Below are 19,978 nucleotides of genomic sequence, written 5' to 3'. Positions count from 1 at the left end.
TGAAGAAAATTCTTGACTGCATCTTCATGTCCTTAATATTTAATCAATATAGTCTAGTACCTACCTAGAGTTGTAGCTACATGGTTTAAGAGCTGCAAGTTACCTTGCTGACCAGACAATATTAACAAGGAAGGTTGCCAATGAGCTAGAATATTATTCACTCACACTAAAGATAAAGAGGATCTAAGTAGAGGTGGGTAGAGTAGCCAAAAACTGTATTCAAGTAAAGGCAAAGATAACAAGGCTGCCCAACGACTGACAGCAGTTCAAGTCACACAAGGGGATTTTTAAAGGACACCTGGGAATATTTCCAGCTGTTTTGTGTGTTAAAAGCTGCAGATTTTTTAAGAAGAACAGTGAACATTTCCAGCGTTTCTTGGGCGAACAAATCAGGTATTTTAAGCCAAACCATGATGTTTTCCTGACCCTAATTAAGTGGTATTTGTGCCAAAACCTGAGCAGAGCATAAGCACACTGTTGTGACAAGAGAAAAATGGAAAATTCAACCTATAGGAAGTAAAGTTGAAGAAACTTTCTGTTTTCTGTCCTTTTGCAGTGACACACTTAGCTAACAACTTTTATTTTGGTGATTTGGTTGAAATCAGCTTGCATTTATTATTTGTGCCCAGCCTGCCAGATTTAATTTAATTGTGGATATGTTCTTTTTTATTTCATTCAAAAATATGACTTCAATGTAGCGAAGAAAACAAGTGCCAGAGTTATTCAATCATAATCAACTCACAATCGCACACTTTTTTTCCTATATTCTTTCTTCCCATCTCTAGTTTTCTATTCTCCAACCCTTGAGTGTCAGTCCTAATGTTTCTGTTTTGAGTCATTTGTGTAATTTTACTTGGTTCATCAAAATAAGTTGTGAATGGAGATTTATTGTTGCCCCAATAAGCAGACTCATTAGAATGCTGCAGCTATATAACAACAAAACATTGACTCAACACTATCAACAATGCTGCTGGGTTGTAGGAACACATGTCCATCGCCTCTGCATTGCATTCCATCTGCAAGAAGACTATTCACAGAAAGAAGGCGCCTTTCAGTCTGCCACCTTATCACCTGGCAGAGAGGACAGTGTTTTCTCTGACCATAAAGCCTTCAGATGAAGACCCTTTTAATTAATTTACGACCTTTACTCACATTTGGACTTTCTTCCCCCTCCAAAACAGGCAAACTTCTCACTCAGGTCAACCTGAGGCCAGCATGGAGACATTTACTCTCTCCACCTCAGGAGGGACAGGAACTATTTTGTGATGAGGATGTGTTAATTTCAAATGTCTTTGCAATTACAAATTAGGTAACGACGTCTGATGTCTCTCTCTCTCTCTCTCTCTCACCCTCTCTGTCTCTCTGACTTCTGATCCACAAACACACTCTCCAGAGTGAAAGGACACCAGACACCTTCTGACTTGTTGTTCTATGCTCTTACTCTGTCTTTTGTTATGTTACGACACATCTGGTCTCACTATCTGTGGGACATTCCACTCAAATGACCAGTTCTAATTAACCATTAAACCAGGATTTAATCTTTTTAATGTTAGCATATTTGGAATCAGTGAAAGAAGGTCATATAAATGACTTTCCAAGGTCTTTCTAAGATGAAGTTTTGCTGAGAAATCAATTTTTGTGTTTAATGTGCCTGTGTTTGGTGGAGCCACAGCGCCTCCTGACGGTGAGTCCTGGTACAGTTGGACAGGTGTTTAACAAATATTTTGTTTAATATGTTTATTGTTATCACCAGTAAATGTCTCTGATATGTTTTGTTTTTAACAAGTATTAAGCTAGAACTAGGAGGAATACGTATAAGTGATCAATTCTACCAGTTCTACGGTATATTCAAGTGTTTTTAACTTTTTGATCCAGTTTTAATTCCTTTATGTTAATGTTCCTTAATGTTCAGTGATTTTAATCATGTCATTTTATTTCATTGTTAGACAAAGTCCACATATTTTGCCATGGTGAAATTGTGTAAAAGGTGAAACACGATCTTGAAACATTAAAAACGATAGTTTAGTTTAATTAAGTCCGCAAGTTTAGGCTTATAATATCATTTAAAGCGTGAACACTGTCTGCCCGCCCTTTGGTTCCGCCTACCAGACGGGACAACAAAAAGGCAGACACCACTCGCGCTCACTCTCTCTTCTTTTGAAACTTCTTATTCTTGTAACGCTCTTATTTTTTTACACTTTACTCTTTACTTTGCGACACACTCCAAGACAGCGATCTCCGCAGAATCAACTACGTGTTGATCTTTTTTTCATTTTATAATCTGCGGTAGTCTACTGATGCACATTCTCTAAGCGCTTTCATTTTTGATTCTTTTAAATATATCGTTAAGTTTCACGACCTTATTCAGTGGAAGTGAATTCAGTTTAAGTTATCTTGTCTTAAGTGACCACGGAAGATTTGCCCGGCCAGCGGTCATCCTTTAGTTATTTTATTCAAGTAATTGAATTAATTCACGAATCAGAGCTTAAAGAACCACCACTCTGCAACGAAGAAGAACATCTTTATTAAGACCATCATCAGTGATAAAGACTTGCAGTAACTGGCTGCCTCAACAAACCATGCAAGCAGGTTGCAACGACAGAAAGACTTTGTGCCAAGCTAAGACCAGCTCTGCCCCCACGCTTGCCAGCGGTAGCTACCATCCCGCTGGGCACTGAGCCAAGATTGCCATCAGCTGAGTGCTGGACGAGCTGTGCTCTTCATCCGACATCAGAACGAGGGCGTCACCCACCGGACATCGGACCGACACTGCGAGCCCGCAGTCAAGCTACAAATACCGGAGAAGAAACCCAAAATCGCGGACCTCCACTCTCCAAACAAAGCAGGACAAAGCTATCCCGCACATTACTGGTTGCACACATGAGATGGTTAGTGTCATTTTTAGCTCCTGGTTCTTAATTTTAGCTTAAGAGAAGTTTGATTAGGGTCTCGTTAATATTAAAAATTACTCTCGTAATATTTGATTAATTACCTCACCCGAATCACGACTTCACCATCGTAGATCTTCACATAACCCCATTAATTTGATCATTATAGTCTCCACATTGTCTGTTAACTTTGTTGTTCATATAAATTGCCATTTTATTTATTCCATTTTATAGTAAATAAACCTATTTAACTGTATGTCGTTGTATGTGCAGGTTTCTTTTTAATGTGGAGAACCGATGGATCTGTGTAGAATTCACTACTTCATTTATGAGATTGAATAAATTGATCTGAAATTGATTAGAATTGATACAAGTTAACCTTGTCCAGTCGAATTTGATTAATTACCTCCGGATTATTCAAATAGATAAACCAACGGAGGTGGTGCCCCATTAACGAGTGTTTTATTAATCGCCAGTGATTATGAAGTGAGCTAGTCAACTTAACACTGTACAAAACGTAAGGAGCGGGCAGAAAAGAAAGCCACACTTTTTGTGCGGCCCCTCCTACCTGGCCCTGAACGAGTATTTGTGCCAGCGGCTGGCCCTGACTGCAGCAGTGACACTGCTGGCACTATGGCACTACACCTGGTTTTTATGGGTTTTACTAATTTTACTGAACAAGTAAATACTAAAAATCTAGATTAGAGCTGGAATGATCTGATTGAGAAAAATTCGTAATTGTTTATCTAGTAAAACACGAACTGTTAGCCAGCTGAAGTCGTAGTGAAGAAGGGGAACCATTTTTGGAGTTCTGTGACATACATAGAGCTGACCTTTTGAATGCTTGTACTCACTGAGCTGGGGGTTTGATTGGCAGGGTCGCAGGCTAATGAGACCAGATCTTTTAGAGGGTCCTGGGCCAGATGAGGAGGATAGCGGATTGCTCCATGGGGAAAGTAGGAGGAGGATGGGAAATGAAGAGCTGAAGAGGGGTGGGGACTGCGAGACAGACCTGGACAGAGGTAGAAAGAGAGATAGAAAGTTAAGAAGAAGAAACAAAACAGTAAATTACATTGTGTGTGTGTGTGTGTGTGTGTGCGTGTGTGTGCGTGCGTGTGTGTCTGTGAGAGAGAGAGAGAGAGAGAGAGACTGACCGCTGTGAACAGCTATGACTGGCCGGTGGTGCTGAGTGAATGAGCCCAGTCTTGGTGAGTCTTCCTGAGGAGAGGGACTGTCCAGTTCTGCCTTCTTCACTGGGGGAGACAGACCTAAAACAGACACAGTGTGATAGTGTGACTGCAGGCAGTGAAGCTGGATTATTTTATGAAATATTTTTTTGAATAGACTTTTATGAGAGTGGCATAAATGACTTTGTATCTCATAAACTGTAAGTGCTAAGATAATAATACTTGGTTCATAAGTGGGCGATGGAGATACCTCAACATATGATAGCAATGACTCAATAGCACCACTGGGTGGTCAGTTATACATCATTTTACACTTTGGCTAATGGCTCATAAACCCTTGGCAGTAGGAAGAAAGATTTTTGTACAGTGGCTTCCTTGGATGAAGTTGAGTGGCCTGATGGAGGCCACACTCATCAATCCACTCAATATACAGTATATATACAGTACATATATACAGTATATATATATAAATTAAATTACTAAATTGATGCACATCTATCTGGCTGCTATCAATTTCTGTTCTTCCTGTTCTTTTTCCTATTTGCTTAGCAAACTGCAGAAAAGGTGTTATACAAAAATCAACAAAAAGTCAATATTTCAGTCATGCTCTTGCTTTAGTGATAAATGCTGTTGGGGCACTGAAATTTTAGGCCTTTTTCTTGATCAAATTCTCATACACATTTATTCTGTATATGTATATGTATATGTTCTCTTATTGTTATATAATGTTACCTCCTTCCATGTCATCAGTCCAGTTTCTGGAACTGCTGGCAGGAGAAGAAGGTGAGTGGTAATACTCCCCTCCTGGACTGTCAGCCTCTTCCTCCATAGAGCCAGACTTAAGACGCTTACTCCTGTAGACACAGACACAGACACATAAACAAACACACGGGCATTTAGATCATGGTATAATGGTGCACTGTGTTACATGTGTGTGCTGTCTGCTGTTAAAGCAGCCTGTGTCTTTCACTTAATTAGTAACAGTAAACACAGTTCTAGATTTCTTTTTGAAACTATAGCCAAACATACTTCAAAACATCTGTCCAGTAGCCATTCACCCTTTAAGGCTCAAGATTTTTTAAGATGTTTTCCACAGAAAAATAAATAATTTTAGATACAGATTTTTTTCCTCATCTCTAGCTATGTACTTTACTACTATGTAATTGGCTGTGCAATATGTTAAATCCCATTTAGTGTCTGCTCTTAACCATTTTGAAATTATCTGTAGATCTGAATCTGTGTTATTTTTTAAAGCAACCACCTGCCCCTTCAACCTCAACCAGCTTAACATTTTGAAGATCTCTGGTCATCTCCTGAACCTACAATACTGAATATTTTTCATTTTCAACTTACAACTGGCATTGATCCAAATATCCTACTATAATTGGAGAGTCATTAGGGCCCGAGCACTGACCAGTGCTCGGATTATTTATTAGGGCCCAAGCGCTTGTCAGCTCGAGAACCTATTGTATCTGTAAGCGGAATTATTATTATTATTCATCCTTCCAAACGATCGCATTTTTACATGGGTCGAGGGCCCGTTCATCACTGCTTGCAGTTTTAATTTTTTTTATGTTCGATTATCTATTTTTTACTATTTCATCATTGATTTAATTTTACATAAATACTCACCAGGTACAATTTATAATCTTGAAATGCTGTCACCTGGAAATCCCACCTTCCCACACAAAGCAATGAACCTGTACTGTCTACCGGACATGTAACTGAAGAAGGACCAGACAGGGGCAAACAACAACGGTTACAGATGTTTACAGTATGCCTAAAAAGGAGCATGGATCACTGTTTGCAAGTCCTAATGCCGCCAAAGGCATGGGATTGGCATGCCTTAGCTCTCTCTCTCCAGAGAAGTCAGGTATGACATCTGCAGTAATCTTATAATGCTGATGTGCTGTTTGGCGTTAGCATGTTAATACTAGCTATCTAGCTGTGCAATCATCTTTCATGCTTCTTGCAGCCACTGTGCCCTACATGACCAAGTGACGATCGAATGTAGGGATACATTATGATCTCTTTTCTTTATTACAACTTAACTAATTTACTTTAATAATGTTAGAGCCATGTCATAACAGTAGCTCCAATAAGGAATAGGACAGTGGGTGATGATGCGTGGACGTTGTGTGGGCAAGCCAATAACTCATTACAGACAAAGACCCCGATCAAGTAGAAACAGGTCACAAGGCCAATCAGCCATTATATCATTCAGCGACACGTTAGCTTCATTTAACAAGAGGAGGATGTTAGCATGCCAAGCTGATGTCAATCATGGACAACACAACACCTCTCACCCCCTGCATCAGACTGTGGAAGCCTTGAGCAGCTCTTTCAGCAGCAGACTCTTACACCCACTGTGTAAGAAGGAGCGCTACTGCAGATCATTCATCCCCACAGCCATAGACTGTTTAACTCAAGCACTACCTGAAAAATCACTTTCCACTCACTGTAAATATCTTATTCTTTTCTATTTATTTTCTATTTAACTTTATGCGTATTTGTCTGATTCTTTTTCCTGTACTTGTTGCATCTTGAGCTGTTGTAACAAGTGAATTTCCCCATTGTGGGATAAATAAAGCCTATCTAATCTAATCTAAATCACTAGTAAGGAGTGAGGGACTCTCTTACTTCTACAATTTAGTTGCCTCAAAAAAAGTACCAAAAAAAAAGTTTTTAAGGCCATCAGCCATCTAGTTATTAGACCAGCCCTACCAAGCTGCTGTTTCTGCCACCTCTGCAGATGACTGTGAGAGTTTTTTAAACTATTTTGTTAGAAATATAGAAAATATTAAAGCATCTGTTATTCCTGCTGGTTCACTTCTACCGTCAGTTGAGCCCCTGCCCTCTACTGCACTATTGGATGAGTTTTCATCCATAACCCTTAGAGGTTTGGCCGACATTTATCCAGTAGTGCAAACTTGTCATACTTGTAACATTGTAAATAAGACCCTTTCATCTTGCCTGGTCCCGGACTATTTTAAACAGGCCTGTATCCAAGAAACCACATCTTAGAAATAACGGAAGGAAACAATATATTTGACAAATTCCAATCTGGTTTTAGAAAGAACCATAGTATGGAAACAGCCTTTGTTAGACAAACAAGTTCAATAAGTGCAGATTCTGGTAATATTATTGTTTTCATTTGGCTGGATTTTAGCACAGCCAATGATATGGTTAATCGAGCAATTTTACTCAACAGACTAAGAAACTGGATTGGCCTATAGGGAAACTGTTCTTAACTGTTTTTCATCCTGCCTATCAAACAGAGTATTCAGAGTCACTGTGGACAACTTGACTTCCTCAGCAGTTTTAATGTTATGTGGCATCCCACAGGGCTCAGTCCTTGGCCCTATTTTATATCATATTTGTTGCTCCTTGGCCATGTTATCTGCCACTGTACCCCTGTAATGACTCTCAGTTATATCTTTCATTTAGCCCTAAAATCTGTAATAACCTTGATTATTTGCACTGCTGCCTTGGTGCCATGAAGGAATAGATGTCTTCCAATTTCCAACAGGGTTAGGGTTAGGCTGTCCCCCTCCACCTTGGAACACAAAACCTGGGTGTTGTTTTTCACCAGAATCACAACTTCAATCAACACATTAACAGTCTTGTTCAAACATGTCATTTAAAAGGCAGAAATAATAAGTCAAACCAATGCTACCCAAAAAAGATAGTTGAACAACTTATCCACATCCTTATTTTCTCCTGCCTAGACTACTGTAACTCATTACTGAGTACTTACTCATTTGCCTAAACAATACAGCAGTTAGCCATCAACACTTGGTAGAAGGTAAAAGTTGAAACACTCAACGTTGGGGCTACATCACTCTGATCCTGGCCGAATTGCACAGGCTACCAATCCATTACAGAATTAATTTTAGTATTTTACTGATTACTTTTAAATCCCTACATGGTCTGGAGTGATGTATTCCTCCTGGCCAGGATGACCAAATTTGGCTCATACATGGTAAAAAAACAAAAAACAATAAAGACCTTGATGATACTGTATTGGGAACAATATTTTTTTGGCAACAGGAAATCACATTTTTCGATACTTCTTACAACAGCCCCTGCGGTAAGTTTGATGTGCATCCATGAAATCTGGTGCAACATAATAATCACACTTACACCTACAAAAAAGTCTCTTGGTGCCATGACCTTAAACCAACAGAAAGGCAGCCATTTGAATTTTTCATCTCACTTTTGGCGATTTGCACGTGTTGTATTTTATCACACTTGTCCTATCTTTTACCTGATCAACTTAAAATTCTCAGTGGTCAATCTTAACACTGTTTTGATGAAAAATTATTAGTAGCTTGAGTTTTTATTATACGGCTTAACGGCTAATATGAATAGCCCTTTTCACACAGAGATTCTGCAATATCGCCACAATGAAGGCTCGCCTTTATGCTGCCTTTGTTTGTTCACACTGAACCAAGCAGTGCTGGCATAAAGCCACTCTACTGTGTCATTTCATACAGCATGCCAGCTTTGCCAAAAGAGGCATGACAGTACACGTCATAAAGTTGAGATTTGGTGGAGCAGAGGCAGAACGAAACTGTCCCCCCATTCCGCCTCTGTAACTTTCATACAGGCAGCAAGATTCCCGACTTGAAAAGGCAGTGTGAATGGCACTAATGATTTGCCATAAAAGAGGTTGTTGTTGTAGCTTGACTGTACATGAGTGAATCTGTAACAGACTTCCCACATCATTTCCATGTTGATGCAGTAGCAAGGAATTATTCACCATTAAGAAGTTGTTTCGACTTCTGTGTAAATGTTCCAATTTTTCCAAAGTTTCACATGTTTGATCGGAGTTCAGCCCAAAAACACTTCTACATGCCAATTAGAAGATATAATCATTGTGCCACCGACTGGCAACAAGAAGTAGGCCTTGTCTGAAAATCATTATTTCATTTACAGAAAATTTTCATGGTGCAGTCTCTCCTTGACATCCTTAAATGTAATTAGCCTGTTTTGTCTAGTATCACATAATGGACAAAGTTACACTGATAAGTAACAGTAGCAGTAAAACATGGGAATTCAGCTTTCCACCTATGAATTGTTATTCCCTGTTGCCTGGTTTTGCAATTTACTTTGTTACAACATCCACAAATAGCATAAAAGTCTTGCATTTCATTTTGTGAAGAGACGCCTCTCACAGTCCAGAATAGCTTTGGCTAAAATGCCACATAGTTTTCCCCTCCAAAGTCGATATCAGATTTTCGCCCTGGGGATAAATTCATTTTATTGATTCATCTGTTCATTTCCACAAGAGGCAATGCCTCTTCAGTCGTCTATTAGTGGTTTGGTTTTGTCAGTGTCCGACCTCAAACAAATCACTGTTACATTTGCCCCTGCATGTGGGGGCAGATGTAACATTTGACTTTTTTGTGTTTCAATGAATGTTGTGACTCTAACCTTTATTGTAAATAAATCTGATGACTGTTAACAAGTAGAACACAGATTCAAGTTACCCACATTAAAATTGTATCCAAATAGTTCAAGAGGTTTTTGAAAAATTGTTACAATTGTCCTGGTCTCTCCCGGTACTTGATGTCCCTTTGGCAGATGCAGACAATACAAAATACAACAAATATTTAGCTTATCAAAATGTACACACTCATTGGGCAAAAAAATACCTCATCAACAGTTTGCTTTGCATGCACATAATTAAAGCGTCACCTTATTGGCTTGTCATATTGGCAGTAATGCTCATTTCAGGCTGATGCTGATATTTCATCTTACAGCTTCATTGTGTGGCTGTGCATCATGAGAAAAAACCTACTAAAATAAATACATTATATATAAATATAAATATATATATATTATTAATCATAATTACAAGGATGTGTGTATCTTACTACGTACAAACTGAAGAATAGATCAATATGGGTGTCACTGACCTGACTTCAAACTTCAAGCTGTAAGTTTGTAGCCTGCTGAATCAGGCATTAGCACGTTGCTCGGCTAATTTACCTATTCCCTATCTGGGGCGATGACTGGACTAATAGTTGGACTAATATTGTAATATTGTGAGACAGTGAAGAGAAATGTCAAGCCTAATTGAAGCCAACTAAATAACAAGTAGCAGGTTTGATGCCGGTAACTGTGTTTTTCATGTAGCTTTTTGTGTTTGTACTGTAGTGCTGGCTCAGTTGTAATATGAAGCCTGTTTTTGCTTCAGCAGCTTTTCCGGCATTGTATACATTGTTACGTGTGGGCCTGTAGGGATACTGTTGTGCCTGTACTGGTTGTTTCCTCTCCCTTTGTCTGTCTCTCTCCCTTTGTTGCTCTCTGGCGCCCTCTCTTCCTTTTGCATGTGTTTATCTTTCAGGAAGACACACCTGTCCAGGTGTGTTGCAATTGCCTGACAACACTACATAAGGAGGATTGAGTGGAAGCCTCACTCTCTCTGGAGCCACTTCCCAGCTGACACTGAAAGGAGGAGATTTTTTTACTCCTTTTGTCTCCTTTGTACCTTTTTCCCCCACATGTTTTCAGTGCTGGGGCTTTTGTTTTGGTAATTTGTTTGTAGTTTAGTTTTGGAGATCACCAACAATGTAGTTTAGCGATTTCCCCCTTTTGTTTATTTCAGCTGGGTTCTCCAACCTTTTCTTTTGGTATGTAGTTTTTTACATACAGTTTCTTTCTAAATAAAATTTGGTTTATTCCTTAATTTGTCGTCTAAGCGTCCTCTTAAATGTTTTGCATCCTCTATGCGAGCATTTTTGTTAGAGCGTCCGTAACAACATGTAGAAGTTGCCATCAGAGCGACAGTGGGAAACAGTGTAACTACATGAATTCCCCATAATTGTGCATAACATATTAAAGCATGGTACCAACAGCTGCACCTTGTGGTCATTAATAATGCAGCAACTTCAGGAAAAGTCACTAAAAGGCTGAGATCAAGCCTACTATACCTTGTCTGACCCACTATCAAAAACATTAGCTGCAGTCCGAAAAAATATGTTAAAAGGAAACCTTTATTAATGAAGAAGATCAACTCATTGTCACGTGCACAAACTTATAATGGAACAAATCACAGGGATCAAAAGAAAGTAGCGCTCAACAAAAAATCGGCAACCCAATCTGCTTTTCAAAGGTGCAGATCTTAAGTCAAATGGGAGAGAATTCCCAAATTTAGGAGGTCTCCTTTGCTTTTAAGCTTAGATCGTGCCTCCTCTTGCCTCTCTCCTTGCCTCTTAAATGGCTTCCTTGACTAAATGTTGCTATGACGACGGCTGCACATGCAGATATGGTGCTCAGTAGCTCCTTCAATCCTCGCAACATTTTTTATATAATTTTTTTCACCTTTACAGATGTCTCTCCTTTCAGATGGCGCCATTACTGTGGCCTCTGTGTTATTGTGTAAAATATGCCGTGTCAAAGGAGGGGGGGACTTTTATCCAGCTGATTTTGCATTAGCCGCTGTGTGCACCAACAACCACCACGTCTCCTCCCTGTCAAACCAGACACGCTGTTTAATTTCCTCATTGACTCAGTCCGTATCTACGGATCCGTATTACATGGTAGAAAAAAAAACTAAATCTGTGCGAACGGATTTGTAAACCGTGCGCACGGATTTTGCCTTCTCTCATTGGTCAGCACAGCGATAGTGATTTTGATAGTGATCAATGAACAATAAAGATGATGACAACAACTCTGTTTGACTGTATATAAGCAAAATGCTCTATTTAACTGGAGAAGGAGGAGCGCTGCGGTGCGTCTCTGTGTGCATCATGTAGTGCACGGATCTCAGTTCTCTGATCGGACAGGACAGGACATACAGACCATCAGTCTGATTAATATGGGGTGGGGTGTGGATGGGTGAAATAATTCCTCTTTGATGAGGAACATATTAATAACATAACCTGCAGCTATTCTCCAGCATCAGGGCCCATCTTTTTGCCAGCTGAAGTGGCGCACAGCACAGCGCAAGTATAGTTGCTAGTTTTAGACCAAAATGAGGTGTGATCAGGTGCTTTGGTGGCGCATCTCGGAGCAGCAGAAAACATTTGCAGTGATAAATGTCAATGGGCCCTTTATCTAAAGTCAATGTCGCAGTGTTTTACCTCCTATATAGAGGGCTCAGTATTCATAGAGTAAGATGCACCTTCATAGGGAGGTTCATAACACATGTACACTATGATTTAATGATTAGAGAGGCTGCTTTCAGTCATTAAAAGGTTTCCCTTTGATGCTTGTAGTATTGTCACTGTAGCAAACATATTGGCTAATTTAAGCAGCAAAACTAAATCTGTAGTTATGAACAGGACAGTACGTGTGCATCGTCTCTCTTAAGGGGGAGACACACTTAATGTTTCTGCTACTGGAGTCCATTGCAGGTTATGTTATTAATATGTTCCTCATCAAAGATGAATTAACTCACCCAGTCACACACCATTCCCTATTAATCAGAATTATAGTTCTTAGAACCAGACCTGTCTGATCAGAGGACTGAGATCCGCACACCACATTACGCACAATGAGACACACCACAGCGCTCCTCCTCCAGTTAAATACAGCATTTCTTACAATGTAAACTGTGTCAAGATTTCAATGTCCTTTATTGCTCAACAACATGTAAAAACAGAATACGAATCAAAGACATACAGTGGGGAAAATAAATATTGAACTCATCAACATTTTTCTTAGTAAATATATTTCTGATGGAGTTATTGACATGAAATTGTCACTAGATATTAGTAACAACCCAAGTAATCTACACATACAAAGAAATCAAAACATATATGTCCATATATTAAGTTATGTGTAATAAAGTGGAATGACACAGGGAAAAAGTATTGAACATGCTTACTGAAATTTATTTAATACTTTGTTGGTAATGACAGCTTCAAGACGCCTCCTGTATGGAGAAACTAGTCACATGCATTGCTCAAGGGTGATTTTGGCCCATTCTTCCACACAAACTGTCTTCAAATCTGGAAGGTTCCGGGGGCTTCTTCTATGACCTTTGCTCTTCAGTTCTCTCCATAGATTTTCAATTGGATTCAGGTTGGGTGATTGACTGGGCCATTCTAGCAGCTTTATTTTCTTTCTCTGAAACCAATTGAGAGTTTCCTTGGCTGTGTGTTTGGGATCATTGTCTTGCTGAAATGTCCACCCTCGTTTCATCTTCAGCATCCTGGTAGATGGCAGCAGATTCTTATCAAGAATGTCTCGGTACATTTCTCCATTCATCCTTCCTTCAATTATATGAAGTCTGCCAGTACCATATGCTGAAAAACAGCCCCACACCATGATGTTCCCACCTCCAAACTTCACTGTTGGTATAGTGTTTTTGGGGTGATGTGCAGTGCCATTTGTCCTCCAAACATGGTGTGTGCTATGACATCCACAGAGTTCAATTTTGGTCTCATCTGACCAGACTATATTCCCCCAGTATTTCATAGGCTTGTCCAAATGTTGTGCAGCAGTTTTGATTTCTTTGTATGTGTGGATTACTTGGGTTGTTACCGACATCTGGTGACAATTTCATGTCAATAGCCCCATCAGAAATATATTTATTGAGAAAAATGTGGACGTGTTCAATATTTATTTTTCCCGCTGTAATACACAAGGAAGACTAATACTAACAACTGTTTGAGCTTGTGAAATGTAATTAGTAGGGGAGAAGGGTTTTCCCCTTGATCCGTTTCCTGGGACAGGGACACGGTCAAATGAAATTACATTTTTTATTTCTTCACAATCTGTGTGTGTGTGTAGCAGACAGCAGCAGCAGGGCCGGACCAAGAGGGCTACTGTGACTACATATTAGCATTACAGAGGACGTTTTTGTTCACTTAATGGGCCATTGTCCAACAGGTTTTCCAGCCCCCACAAGGTGCATTGTCACACTGAGAGCAAGAGCCTTGCATACTGTGCTGAATACAAGGGATCTTATCTATATTTACAATATAGCCTGAATCTGCACTCTACAGTATTCACATTACATGATGTTTACCATTGCTATGGCAACAAGTGGCAACTGCTGTTAGCACATATTAGCTAGTTTAGCCCCATCACCTGAAGAACAATAACCCATACAATTACAATTTGGCGTATTTTACAAAATCAACAACAGCTACCAGCAGCCATAGTTCTTACAACCTTAACTAATGTGTTGTCAAAATTAGAAAAATAACAGCTTAAAACCCTGATGAGGTACATTATCTATTCTGATATCTGCACTCCATCAAGTTCCTCGGAGTGCAGATCTCGCAGGACCTAAGCTGGAATAAGAACACCTCAGGACCATGAAACGGGCCCAGCGGAGACTGTACTTCCTGAGGAAGCTGAAACAAGCCTCTCTCCCCATCAGCATCCTCAGGACCTTCTATAGTGGAGAGCATTCTGACATATTGTATCTCGACATGGTACTCCAGCTGCAGTATGTCAGACAAAAAAGCCCTGCAGAGAATAGTTAGAGGAGTTGAGAGGGTCATCGAGTTTCCCTCCCCTCTGTCCAAGAATGCTTCCTAAGCCGCTGCAGGAGCAGGGCACTGAACATCGTCAGGGACCCCTTCCACCCTCTCCACACATTCTATGAACTGCTCCCATCAGGAAAACGGTTCCGGAGTCTAAAAGGCCGAACAAACAGACTAATCAATAGCTTCCTTCCACAAGCTGTTAGATTGCTGAACTGCTGATCTGGAGCATGCGCACTGCACTTCACGAGCCTTAGTCATAGTTTTAGTTTTAAGTTATTATAGTAATATTGTGTGTATTTATTGTGTTCGTGTATGGGATCCCGGAGAAACGCAATCTAATTTTTGCTGCACTACTTTTGTAGGTACAGCTAAATGACAATAAAGCTTTGATTGATTGATTGATTGATTGATTATCATTAGTAACGGTTGCTTCCACAAGTATGCAGTTACCTATAGTTCCCTCAAACAATGTAACGAAGGTGCACATCAGAGGGGATTTAGAAGTGGGTATATGCAATGCCGACTGAAAAATATACAGTTACACATCTTTAGTTTATTCAACTTAGTTCACAGAAGATCTGTTTAAGTTAAATATGAGCTGAAGCAGTCATATTAACATAGCGTTAGACTACATAGATCCGCTTCCTATGGAGAGAACCAGCCGAAGTAAGGAAATCGCCACTCTGCCATTGCTGAGCAGATTGTTGTCAAATGGGGTATAAAAATCCTGTCATCAGGATTTTACAGTCATCATCAGGATTTAAGCACTCTGCTGCTACCTAGCATCTACAGTTATCAAGTGCAGCCCCCCCCCCCCCCCCTTTACTGCCACGGCGTCACCGTGGTAATGCAGTGGCAAGCACGTCATATGAAAGGAGAGTCATCTGTATGCCCCCTTCTACTGAAGCACAATTAAATGTTTAGTTTACAATTTATGTTTACAATTTAATGTTTGAAACCCCAACACGAAGCGGAGGGTTTCATTTACTTTTCACTTGCTGCTTCATTTAGCTGCCACAAGCAAATAAATAGGCTGATTTGGTGTAAACATGATAGCAATGTTTGCTTGTTGTTAGCTTACAATGCTAACATAGAGGCTAACGTCTCCATTGAACAAATAAATAAGTGTTGACAATACTGCAGAGACAGAAATTGTCCCGACACCGTCTAATAACATAGGAAAAAACTAACGGCAGCTTTCACAGTCATAAGCCAGCATCAGCATAAAAGTTATCTGTGTCACAACATCCACAATAAAGCCGAAAGATTACCTGTTCAACAAAAACTCCGCTGTATCAGCATCGGGTCCATATCTTCACGGACCTTTCGCCACCGTTCAAATGATGACCCGATGTTTATTCGGGTTTGAGCCCTCTTTATGTCACATCTCTGCTTTGTGTCTTTTTAGTGACAGACTTTCTTTTTTTGACTCTTTGCCGTTGGGGCAAGCAGAGGCCGCTGAACTGCTCAGGGCAAAACAAACCTCTTGTCCGCTTGTAGTTTCAAATGCGGAAGTGGGTCGGGACCAGACGTGAGCAGGAGCAGGAGAGTGAGTGAGGGGATTGGATGGGAAAATTGATCCAATAGGAGCCATCCGGTCCAGATGGCTCCTATTTTGCAGGTGCTAGAGAGTTTTGCAGGCGCTAGAGAGAATGGATTTATTTGGTTCCTTTTACTCTTCACATTGTGTAGGTCGTACTATTGGGCCATAACTACCATATAAATAATGTTAATAATAATGATAAATCTTTCAAATCGTAGACCATAGCTTTAACCTATGATAGAGATGCACATATCAACATTGGAAAAGGAACTGTGGGGTTTGGACCGAGTGCAGCAGACTGCAAGGATCTTCACCAGACATCTGCCAAGCAACCAGCCAGACCAGTGAGACAAAATATCACCGAAAGCACTGTGACCGCCCCAGAAAGAGGGTAAAAAGAAATGGCATCAGAGCTAAGCTGACGCGACTTGAACCAAGAGCAGTTCCTCTACCAAGTCTTCTTCTGGCTAATGTCTTTTTGCAGGAGAATAAAGTGGATGAGGTGCGACTGAGGTTCACTCAGCAATGGGAAATCTTCTCTTCACAGAGACGTGGTTAACCCCTAACATCCCAGATCAAGCTACTGTACTTGATGAATATACATCTTCAGTGACATTATATGTCAGCAAATGTGTTGATGACGTGGTAATCACAAAGACAGTAAGATCCCTCCCCAACCAGAAGGCCCGGATGAATGGAGAGATGAGGCCCATGAAGGCTGAAAAACTAAACACTCTGGGCTTCAGTGCAGACCCTAGAGAGTTTGGATTGGCAATCACACCTCCTCTCCTCTACGTTAGTGCTTAGCACCGGAGCCCCCCAGGGCTGGGTGCTCAGCCCCCTTCTGTTCACACTCATCAGCAAAACCAAGGAGCTGATTGTTGATTTTAGAAAAAAGGAGGCATCCCCTACAGTGGGTGATAAAAAACAGAATAAGTTTTGGTATTATATATATATATATTGGTACCCATCTACAGAGCATCAGTTACATCGGTGAAGTGAGATGTCTGCACAGAGCCCAAAGGATACAAAGAGACAACACCAGAAGTATCTATTGCCATATCAACTGGATATGTCCAATGAACTTTTATTATTTATTTTTATATGTTTTTTAGAAAGTGTTTTCTCTTTGCACTAGAAGTCAACTTCTGAACTGGAGTCCTTTCAGAGCCATATTCAGATGCCTTCACACTAGTGTAGGAAGCACAGACCCACCTCACTGAACCGGACTCAAACAACCACAACCACTGACCAGTGCATGTCAACTAGAAAGGCTAAGTCTCATGAGACAACTTTTGAAAACATTAAATTTCATCCTTTGGTAGCCTGATAAAATATGAGAAGTCAACAAGTTCACTAGAGAATGGTGCCAACATTGAGGTAAAGCTGCCTTGGTGGATTCTCTCTTACATTTCTCTCTCCATACGTGACATGACTTCAGCCACATAAGCAAGTGGGAGCAAGAAAATAAGTGAGAGTGTGGCTTAGACGGAGGTTTGAGGTAGTGAATTGACACAAAGGAACAAAGACCAGAGTTTTTAATTGACTCTAAGAGGTGCTTCTTTGTAGCCAACATAGATTCTGAAAGGTTCAGGGTGCGTGTCTCTAATTCTGCACGTGCAACAGCTTGGTACAGTATCAAGCTCACCGCCCTCCATCACCCTACCTAGTAAAGCCTACTCTCTATTCCAGGCTTGCGTGCCTTGTGACAATCTGCCTCATTCATATATTAATTCATATTCATACATTAAATCTCAGAACTACATTATGGTCGCTAATGCAGGATAGTTGCAAGTGCATTTAATAGGATGGGTTACATTATATACATTTAAATCAAATCAAATCAAAGCACCTTTCATGCAAGCATGCAGCCCAAAGTGCTTCACAGAGCAAGATGTAAACAACACAGACAAAAAGTAGTGACAGCGACAACTTGCAAGTTTAAAGTAGAAATTACAACAATAAAACAATAAAGCAATAAAAATGATAACAGTAAAGCAACAAAGCAATAAAAGCATAATTTTTTTTTAAATTCGATAAAAGCCATAAAAGAAATAAAACACAGGGGATAGAAATATTAAGAACACCAATGATTAGAACTTAAAAACTAGGGCAATGAATGATGAGTCACCTTAAGTAAAAGCCAGGCTAAAAATATGTGTTAAGGTTTCTTTTAAAAATGTCCACAGAGGTGGAGTCTCTGAGATCCTCAGGCAGATTGTTCCAGAGACTAGGGCCACAGTGGCTAAAAGCAGACTATCAATGTGTTTTTGCAAGAATCCTAGGGACGGCTAGGAGACTGGCTCCAGAGGATCTGATCTAAAAAGCATGTCTGAGAGATAGGCTGGTGCCATGACATTCAGTGATTTAAAAACTAGCAAGAGCATCTTTAAATCAATTCTAAAACTGATAGGCAACCAATGTAATGCCTTTAAAACATGTGTTACATGTGCTCTCTGTCTGGTCTTCATTAGGAATAGGGCTGCTGCTTTCAGAACAAGTTGTAGGCAGCCAACAGCTTTTTTAGGTAGACCAAACAAGAGAGCATTGCAATAGTCAAGTCTAGATGTTATAAAAGCATATGTTTTTCTGTGTTGGCCTGAGAAAGAAATGGTTTACCCTGGCAATGTTTCTAAGATGGTAAAATTACATTTTGAATGTTGGCTTCAAAATTGAGGTCAGGATCCAAGATAGCCCCTTGGTATGAAGGGCAAAGGACTGAAAGTGTACAGACAGTTGCTCTCTCTGGGCTTTCCACCCAAATATTAAAATCTCTGTTAAAATCATCCGGGGATATGGAAATGTATAGCTGGGTTTCATTTGCATAACATTGAGTTTCAATGTTATGCTTATTGATGACATTGCCAAGTGGTAGCATATAGAGATTGAAGGATTGGACCTACAACAGAACCTTGTGGGACCCCGCAGGTTATTTCTCTTCTCTGAGGAGAAGTCACCCAGGGAAACAAAGAACCGGCCAGTCAGATATGATCTAAGCCATCTTAGAACCCTTCCTGATAGACCCAACCCAGTTGTCTTTTTAGTAGGATTTCATGGTTGACAGGATGAAAGGCTGCACTAAGATCTAGGAGAACCAGGACTGAAAGCTTGTTTGAGTCAGTATTCATTCTTATGTCATTCACCAGTTTAACCAATGCAGACTCTAAGCTGAGGTTGGCTTTGGGTCAGTAGTTACTAAAAACTAAGGAATCTAAATGACCACGGCAGTCTTTAAGGCATCAGTGGAGGTGCTTGTGAACAAGAAGTGGTTGACAATACTTAATAGTTCCTCTGAAAGCCAGTTAAAAACAGTTTTTAAAAATGGGGTAGAAATGGGGGTCAAGCGGGCACGTAGAGGGTTTCAATTCAGAGACCACCTTTCTAATCACCTCTGCATCCACCAGAGTAAAAGAGTGCAAAATATGTTGAAAGTGCATAGTGTTTTCTAAAACATACTGCCTTGTCTGAATAATATTTATTCTAATTCGAAAATTTGTTGCACTTAGTACTTGAGAAAAAGTCACTGGGGTATGTAGAAGAGGGGTTTATCAGGATGTCGATGGTTGTAAAAAGGGCCCTCGGATTGTTTTTGGTTATTATTTATAAGTTCGGAGAAGTGAGCCTGTCTGGCATTTCTCAGCGCCTTATTATATTCTGAAAGGTGGTCGCACAGAATATCATAGTGAATCTGAAGTATACTTTTCCTCCGTCTACGCTCGGCTTTCCGGCAATTTCTTTTAAGTTCGTTAAACGGTCTCATTTTTCCATGGTGGCTTACATTTTAAAACAGGTCTTTTTAGTTTTAGCGGCGCAACAAGGTCAATTGTTGTCTCTGATTTTGAATTAAACTCATTTACTAAGGTGTCGACAGATGAAGGGAAGGTTTGTGAGGGCAACATATTCATGTGCATA

General features: G+C 40.1%; 1 protein-coding gene across 1 annotated transcript in view; it reads right to left on the bottom strand.

Annotated features, from left to right (window-relative positions):
- Nucleotides 1-19,978, bottom strand: part of LOC141004477 (nuclear factor 1 C-type-like) — a 112,857-nt gene that overhangs the window by 28,198 nt on the left and 64,681 nt on the right. The window contains exons 8-10 of the mRNA XM_073475982.1: nt 4,808-4,929; nt 4,043-4,156; nt 3,743-3,900 (exon numbers count right to left, since the gene is read on the bottom strand). Coding sequence (XP_073332083.1) covers nt 3,743-3,900; nt 4,043-4,156; nt 4,808-4,929 — 394 coding nt within the window. The remainder of the gene's footprint in view (nt 1-3,742; nt 3,901-4,042; nt 4,157-4,807; nt 4,930-19,978) is intronic.

The sequence above is a fragment of the Pagrus major genome, chromosome 11 (genome assembly GCF_040436345.1).
Source record: "Pagrus major chromosome 11, Pma_NU_1.0".
In the NCBI taxonomy this organism is placed as follows: Eukaryota; Metazoa; Chordata; class Actinopteri; order Spariformes; family Sparidae; genus Pagrus; species Pagrus major.
This window is presented reverse-complemented; position numbering and strand designations above follow the sequence as displayed.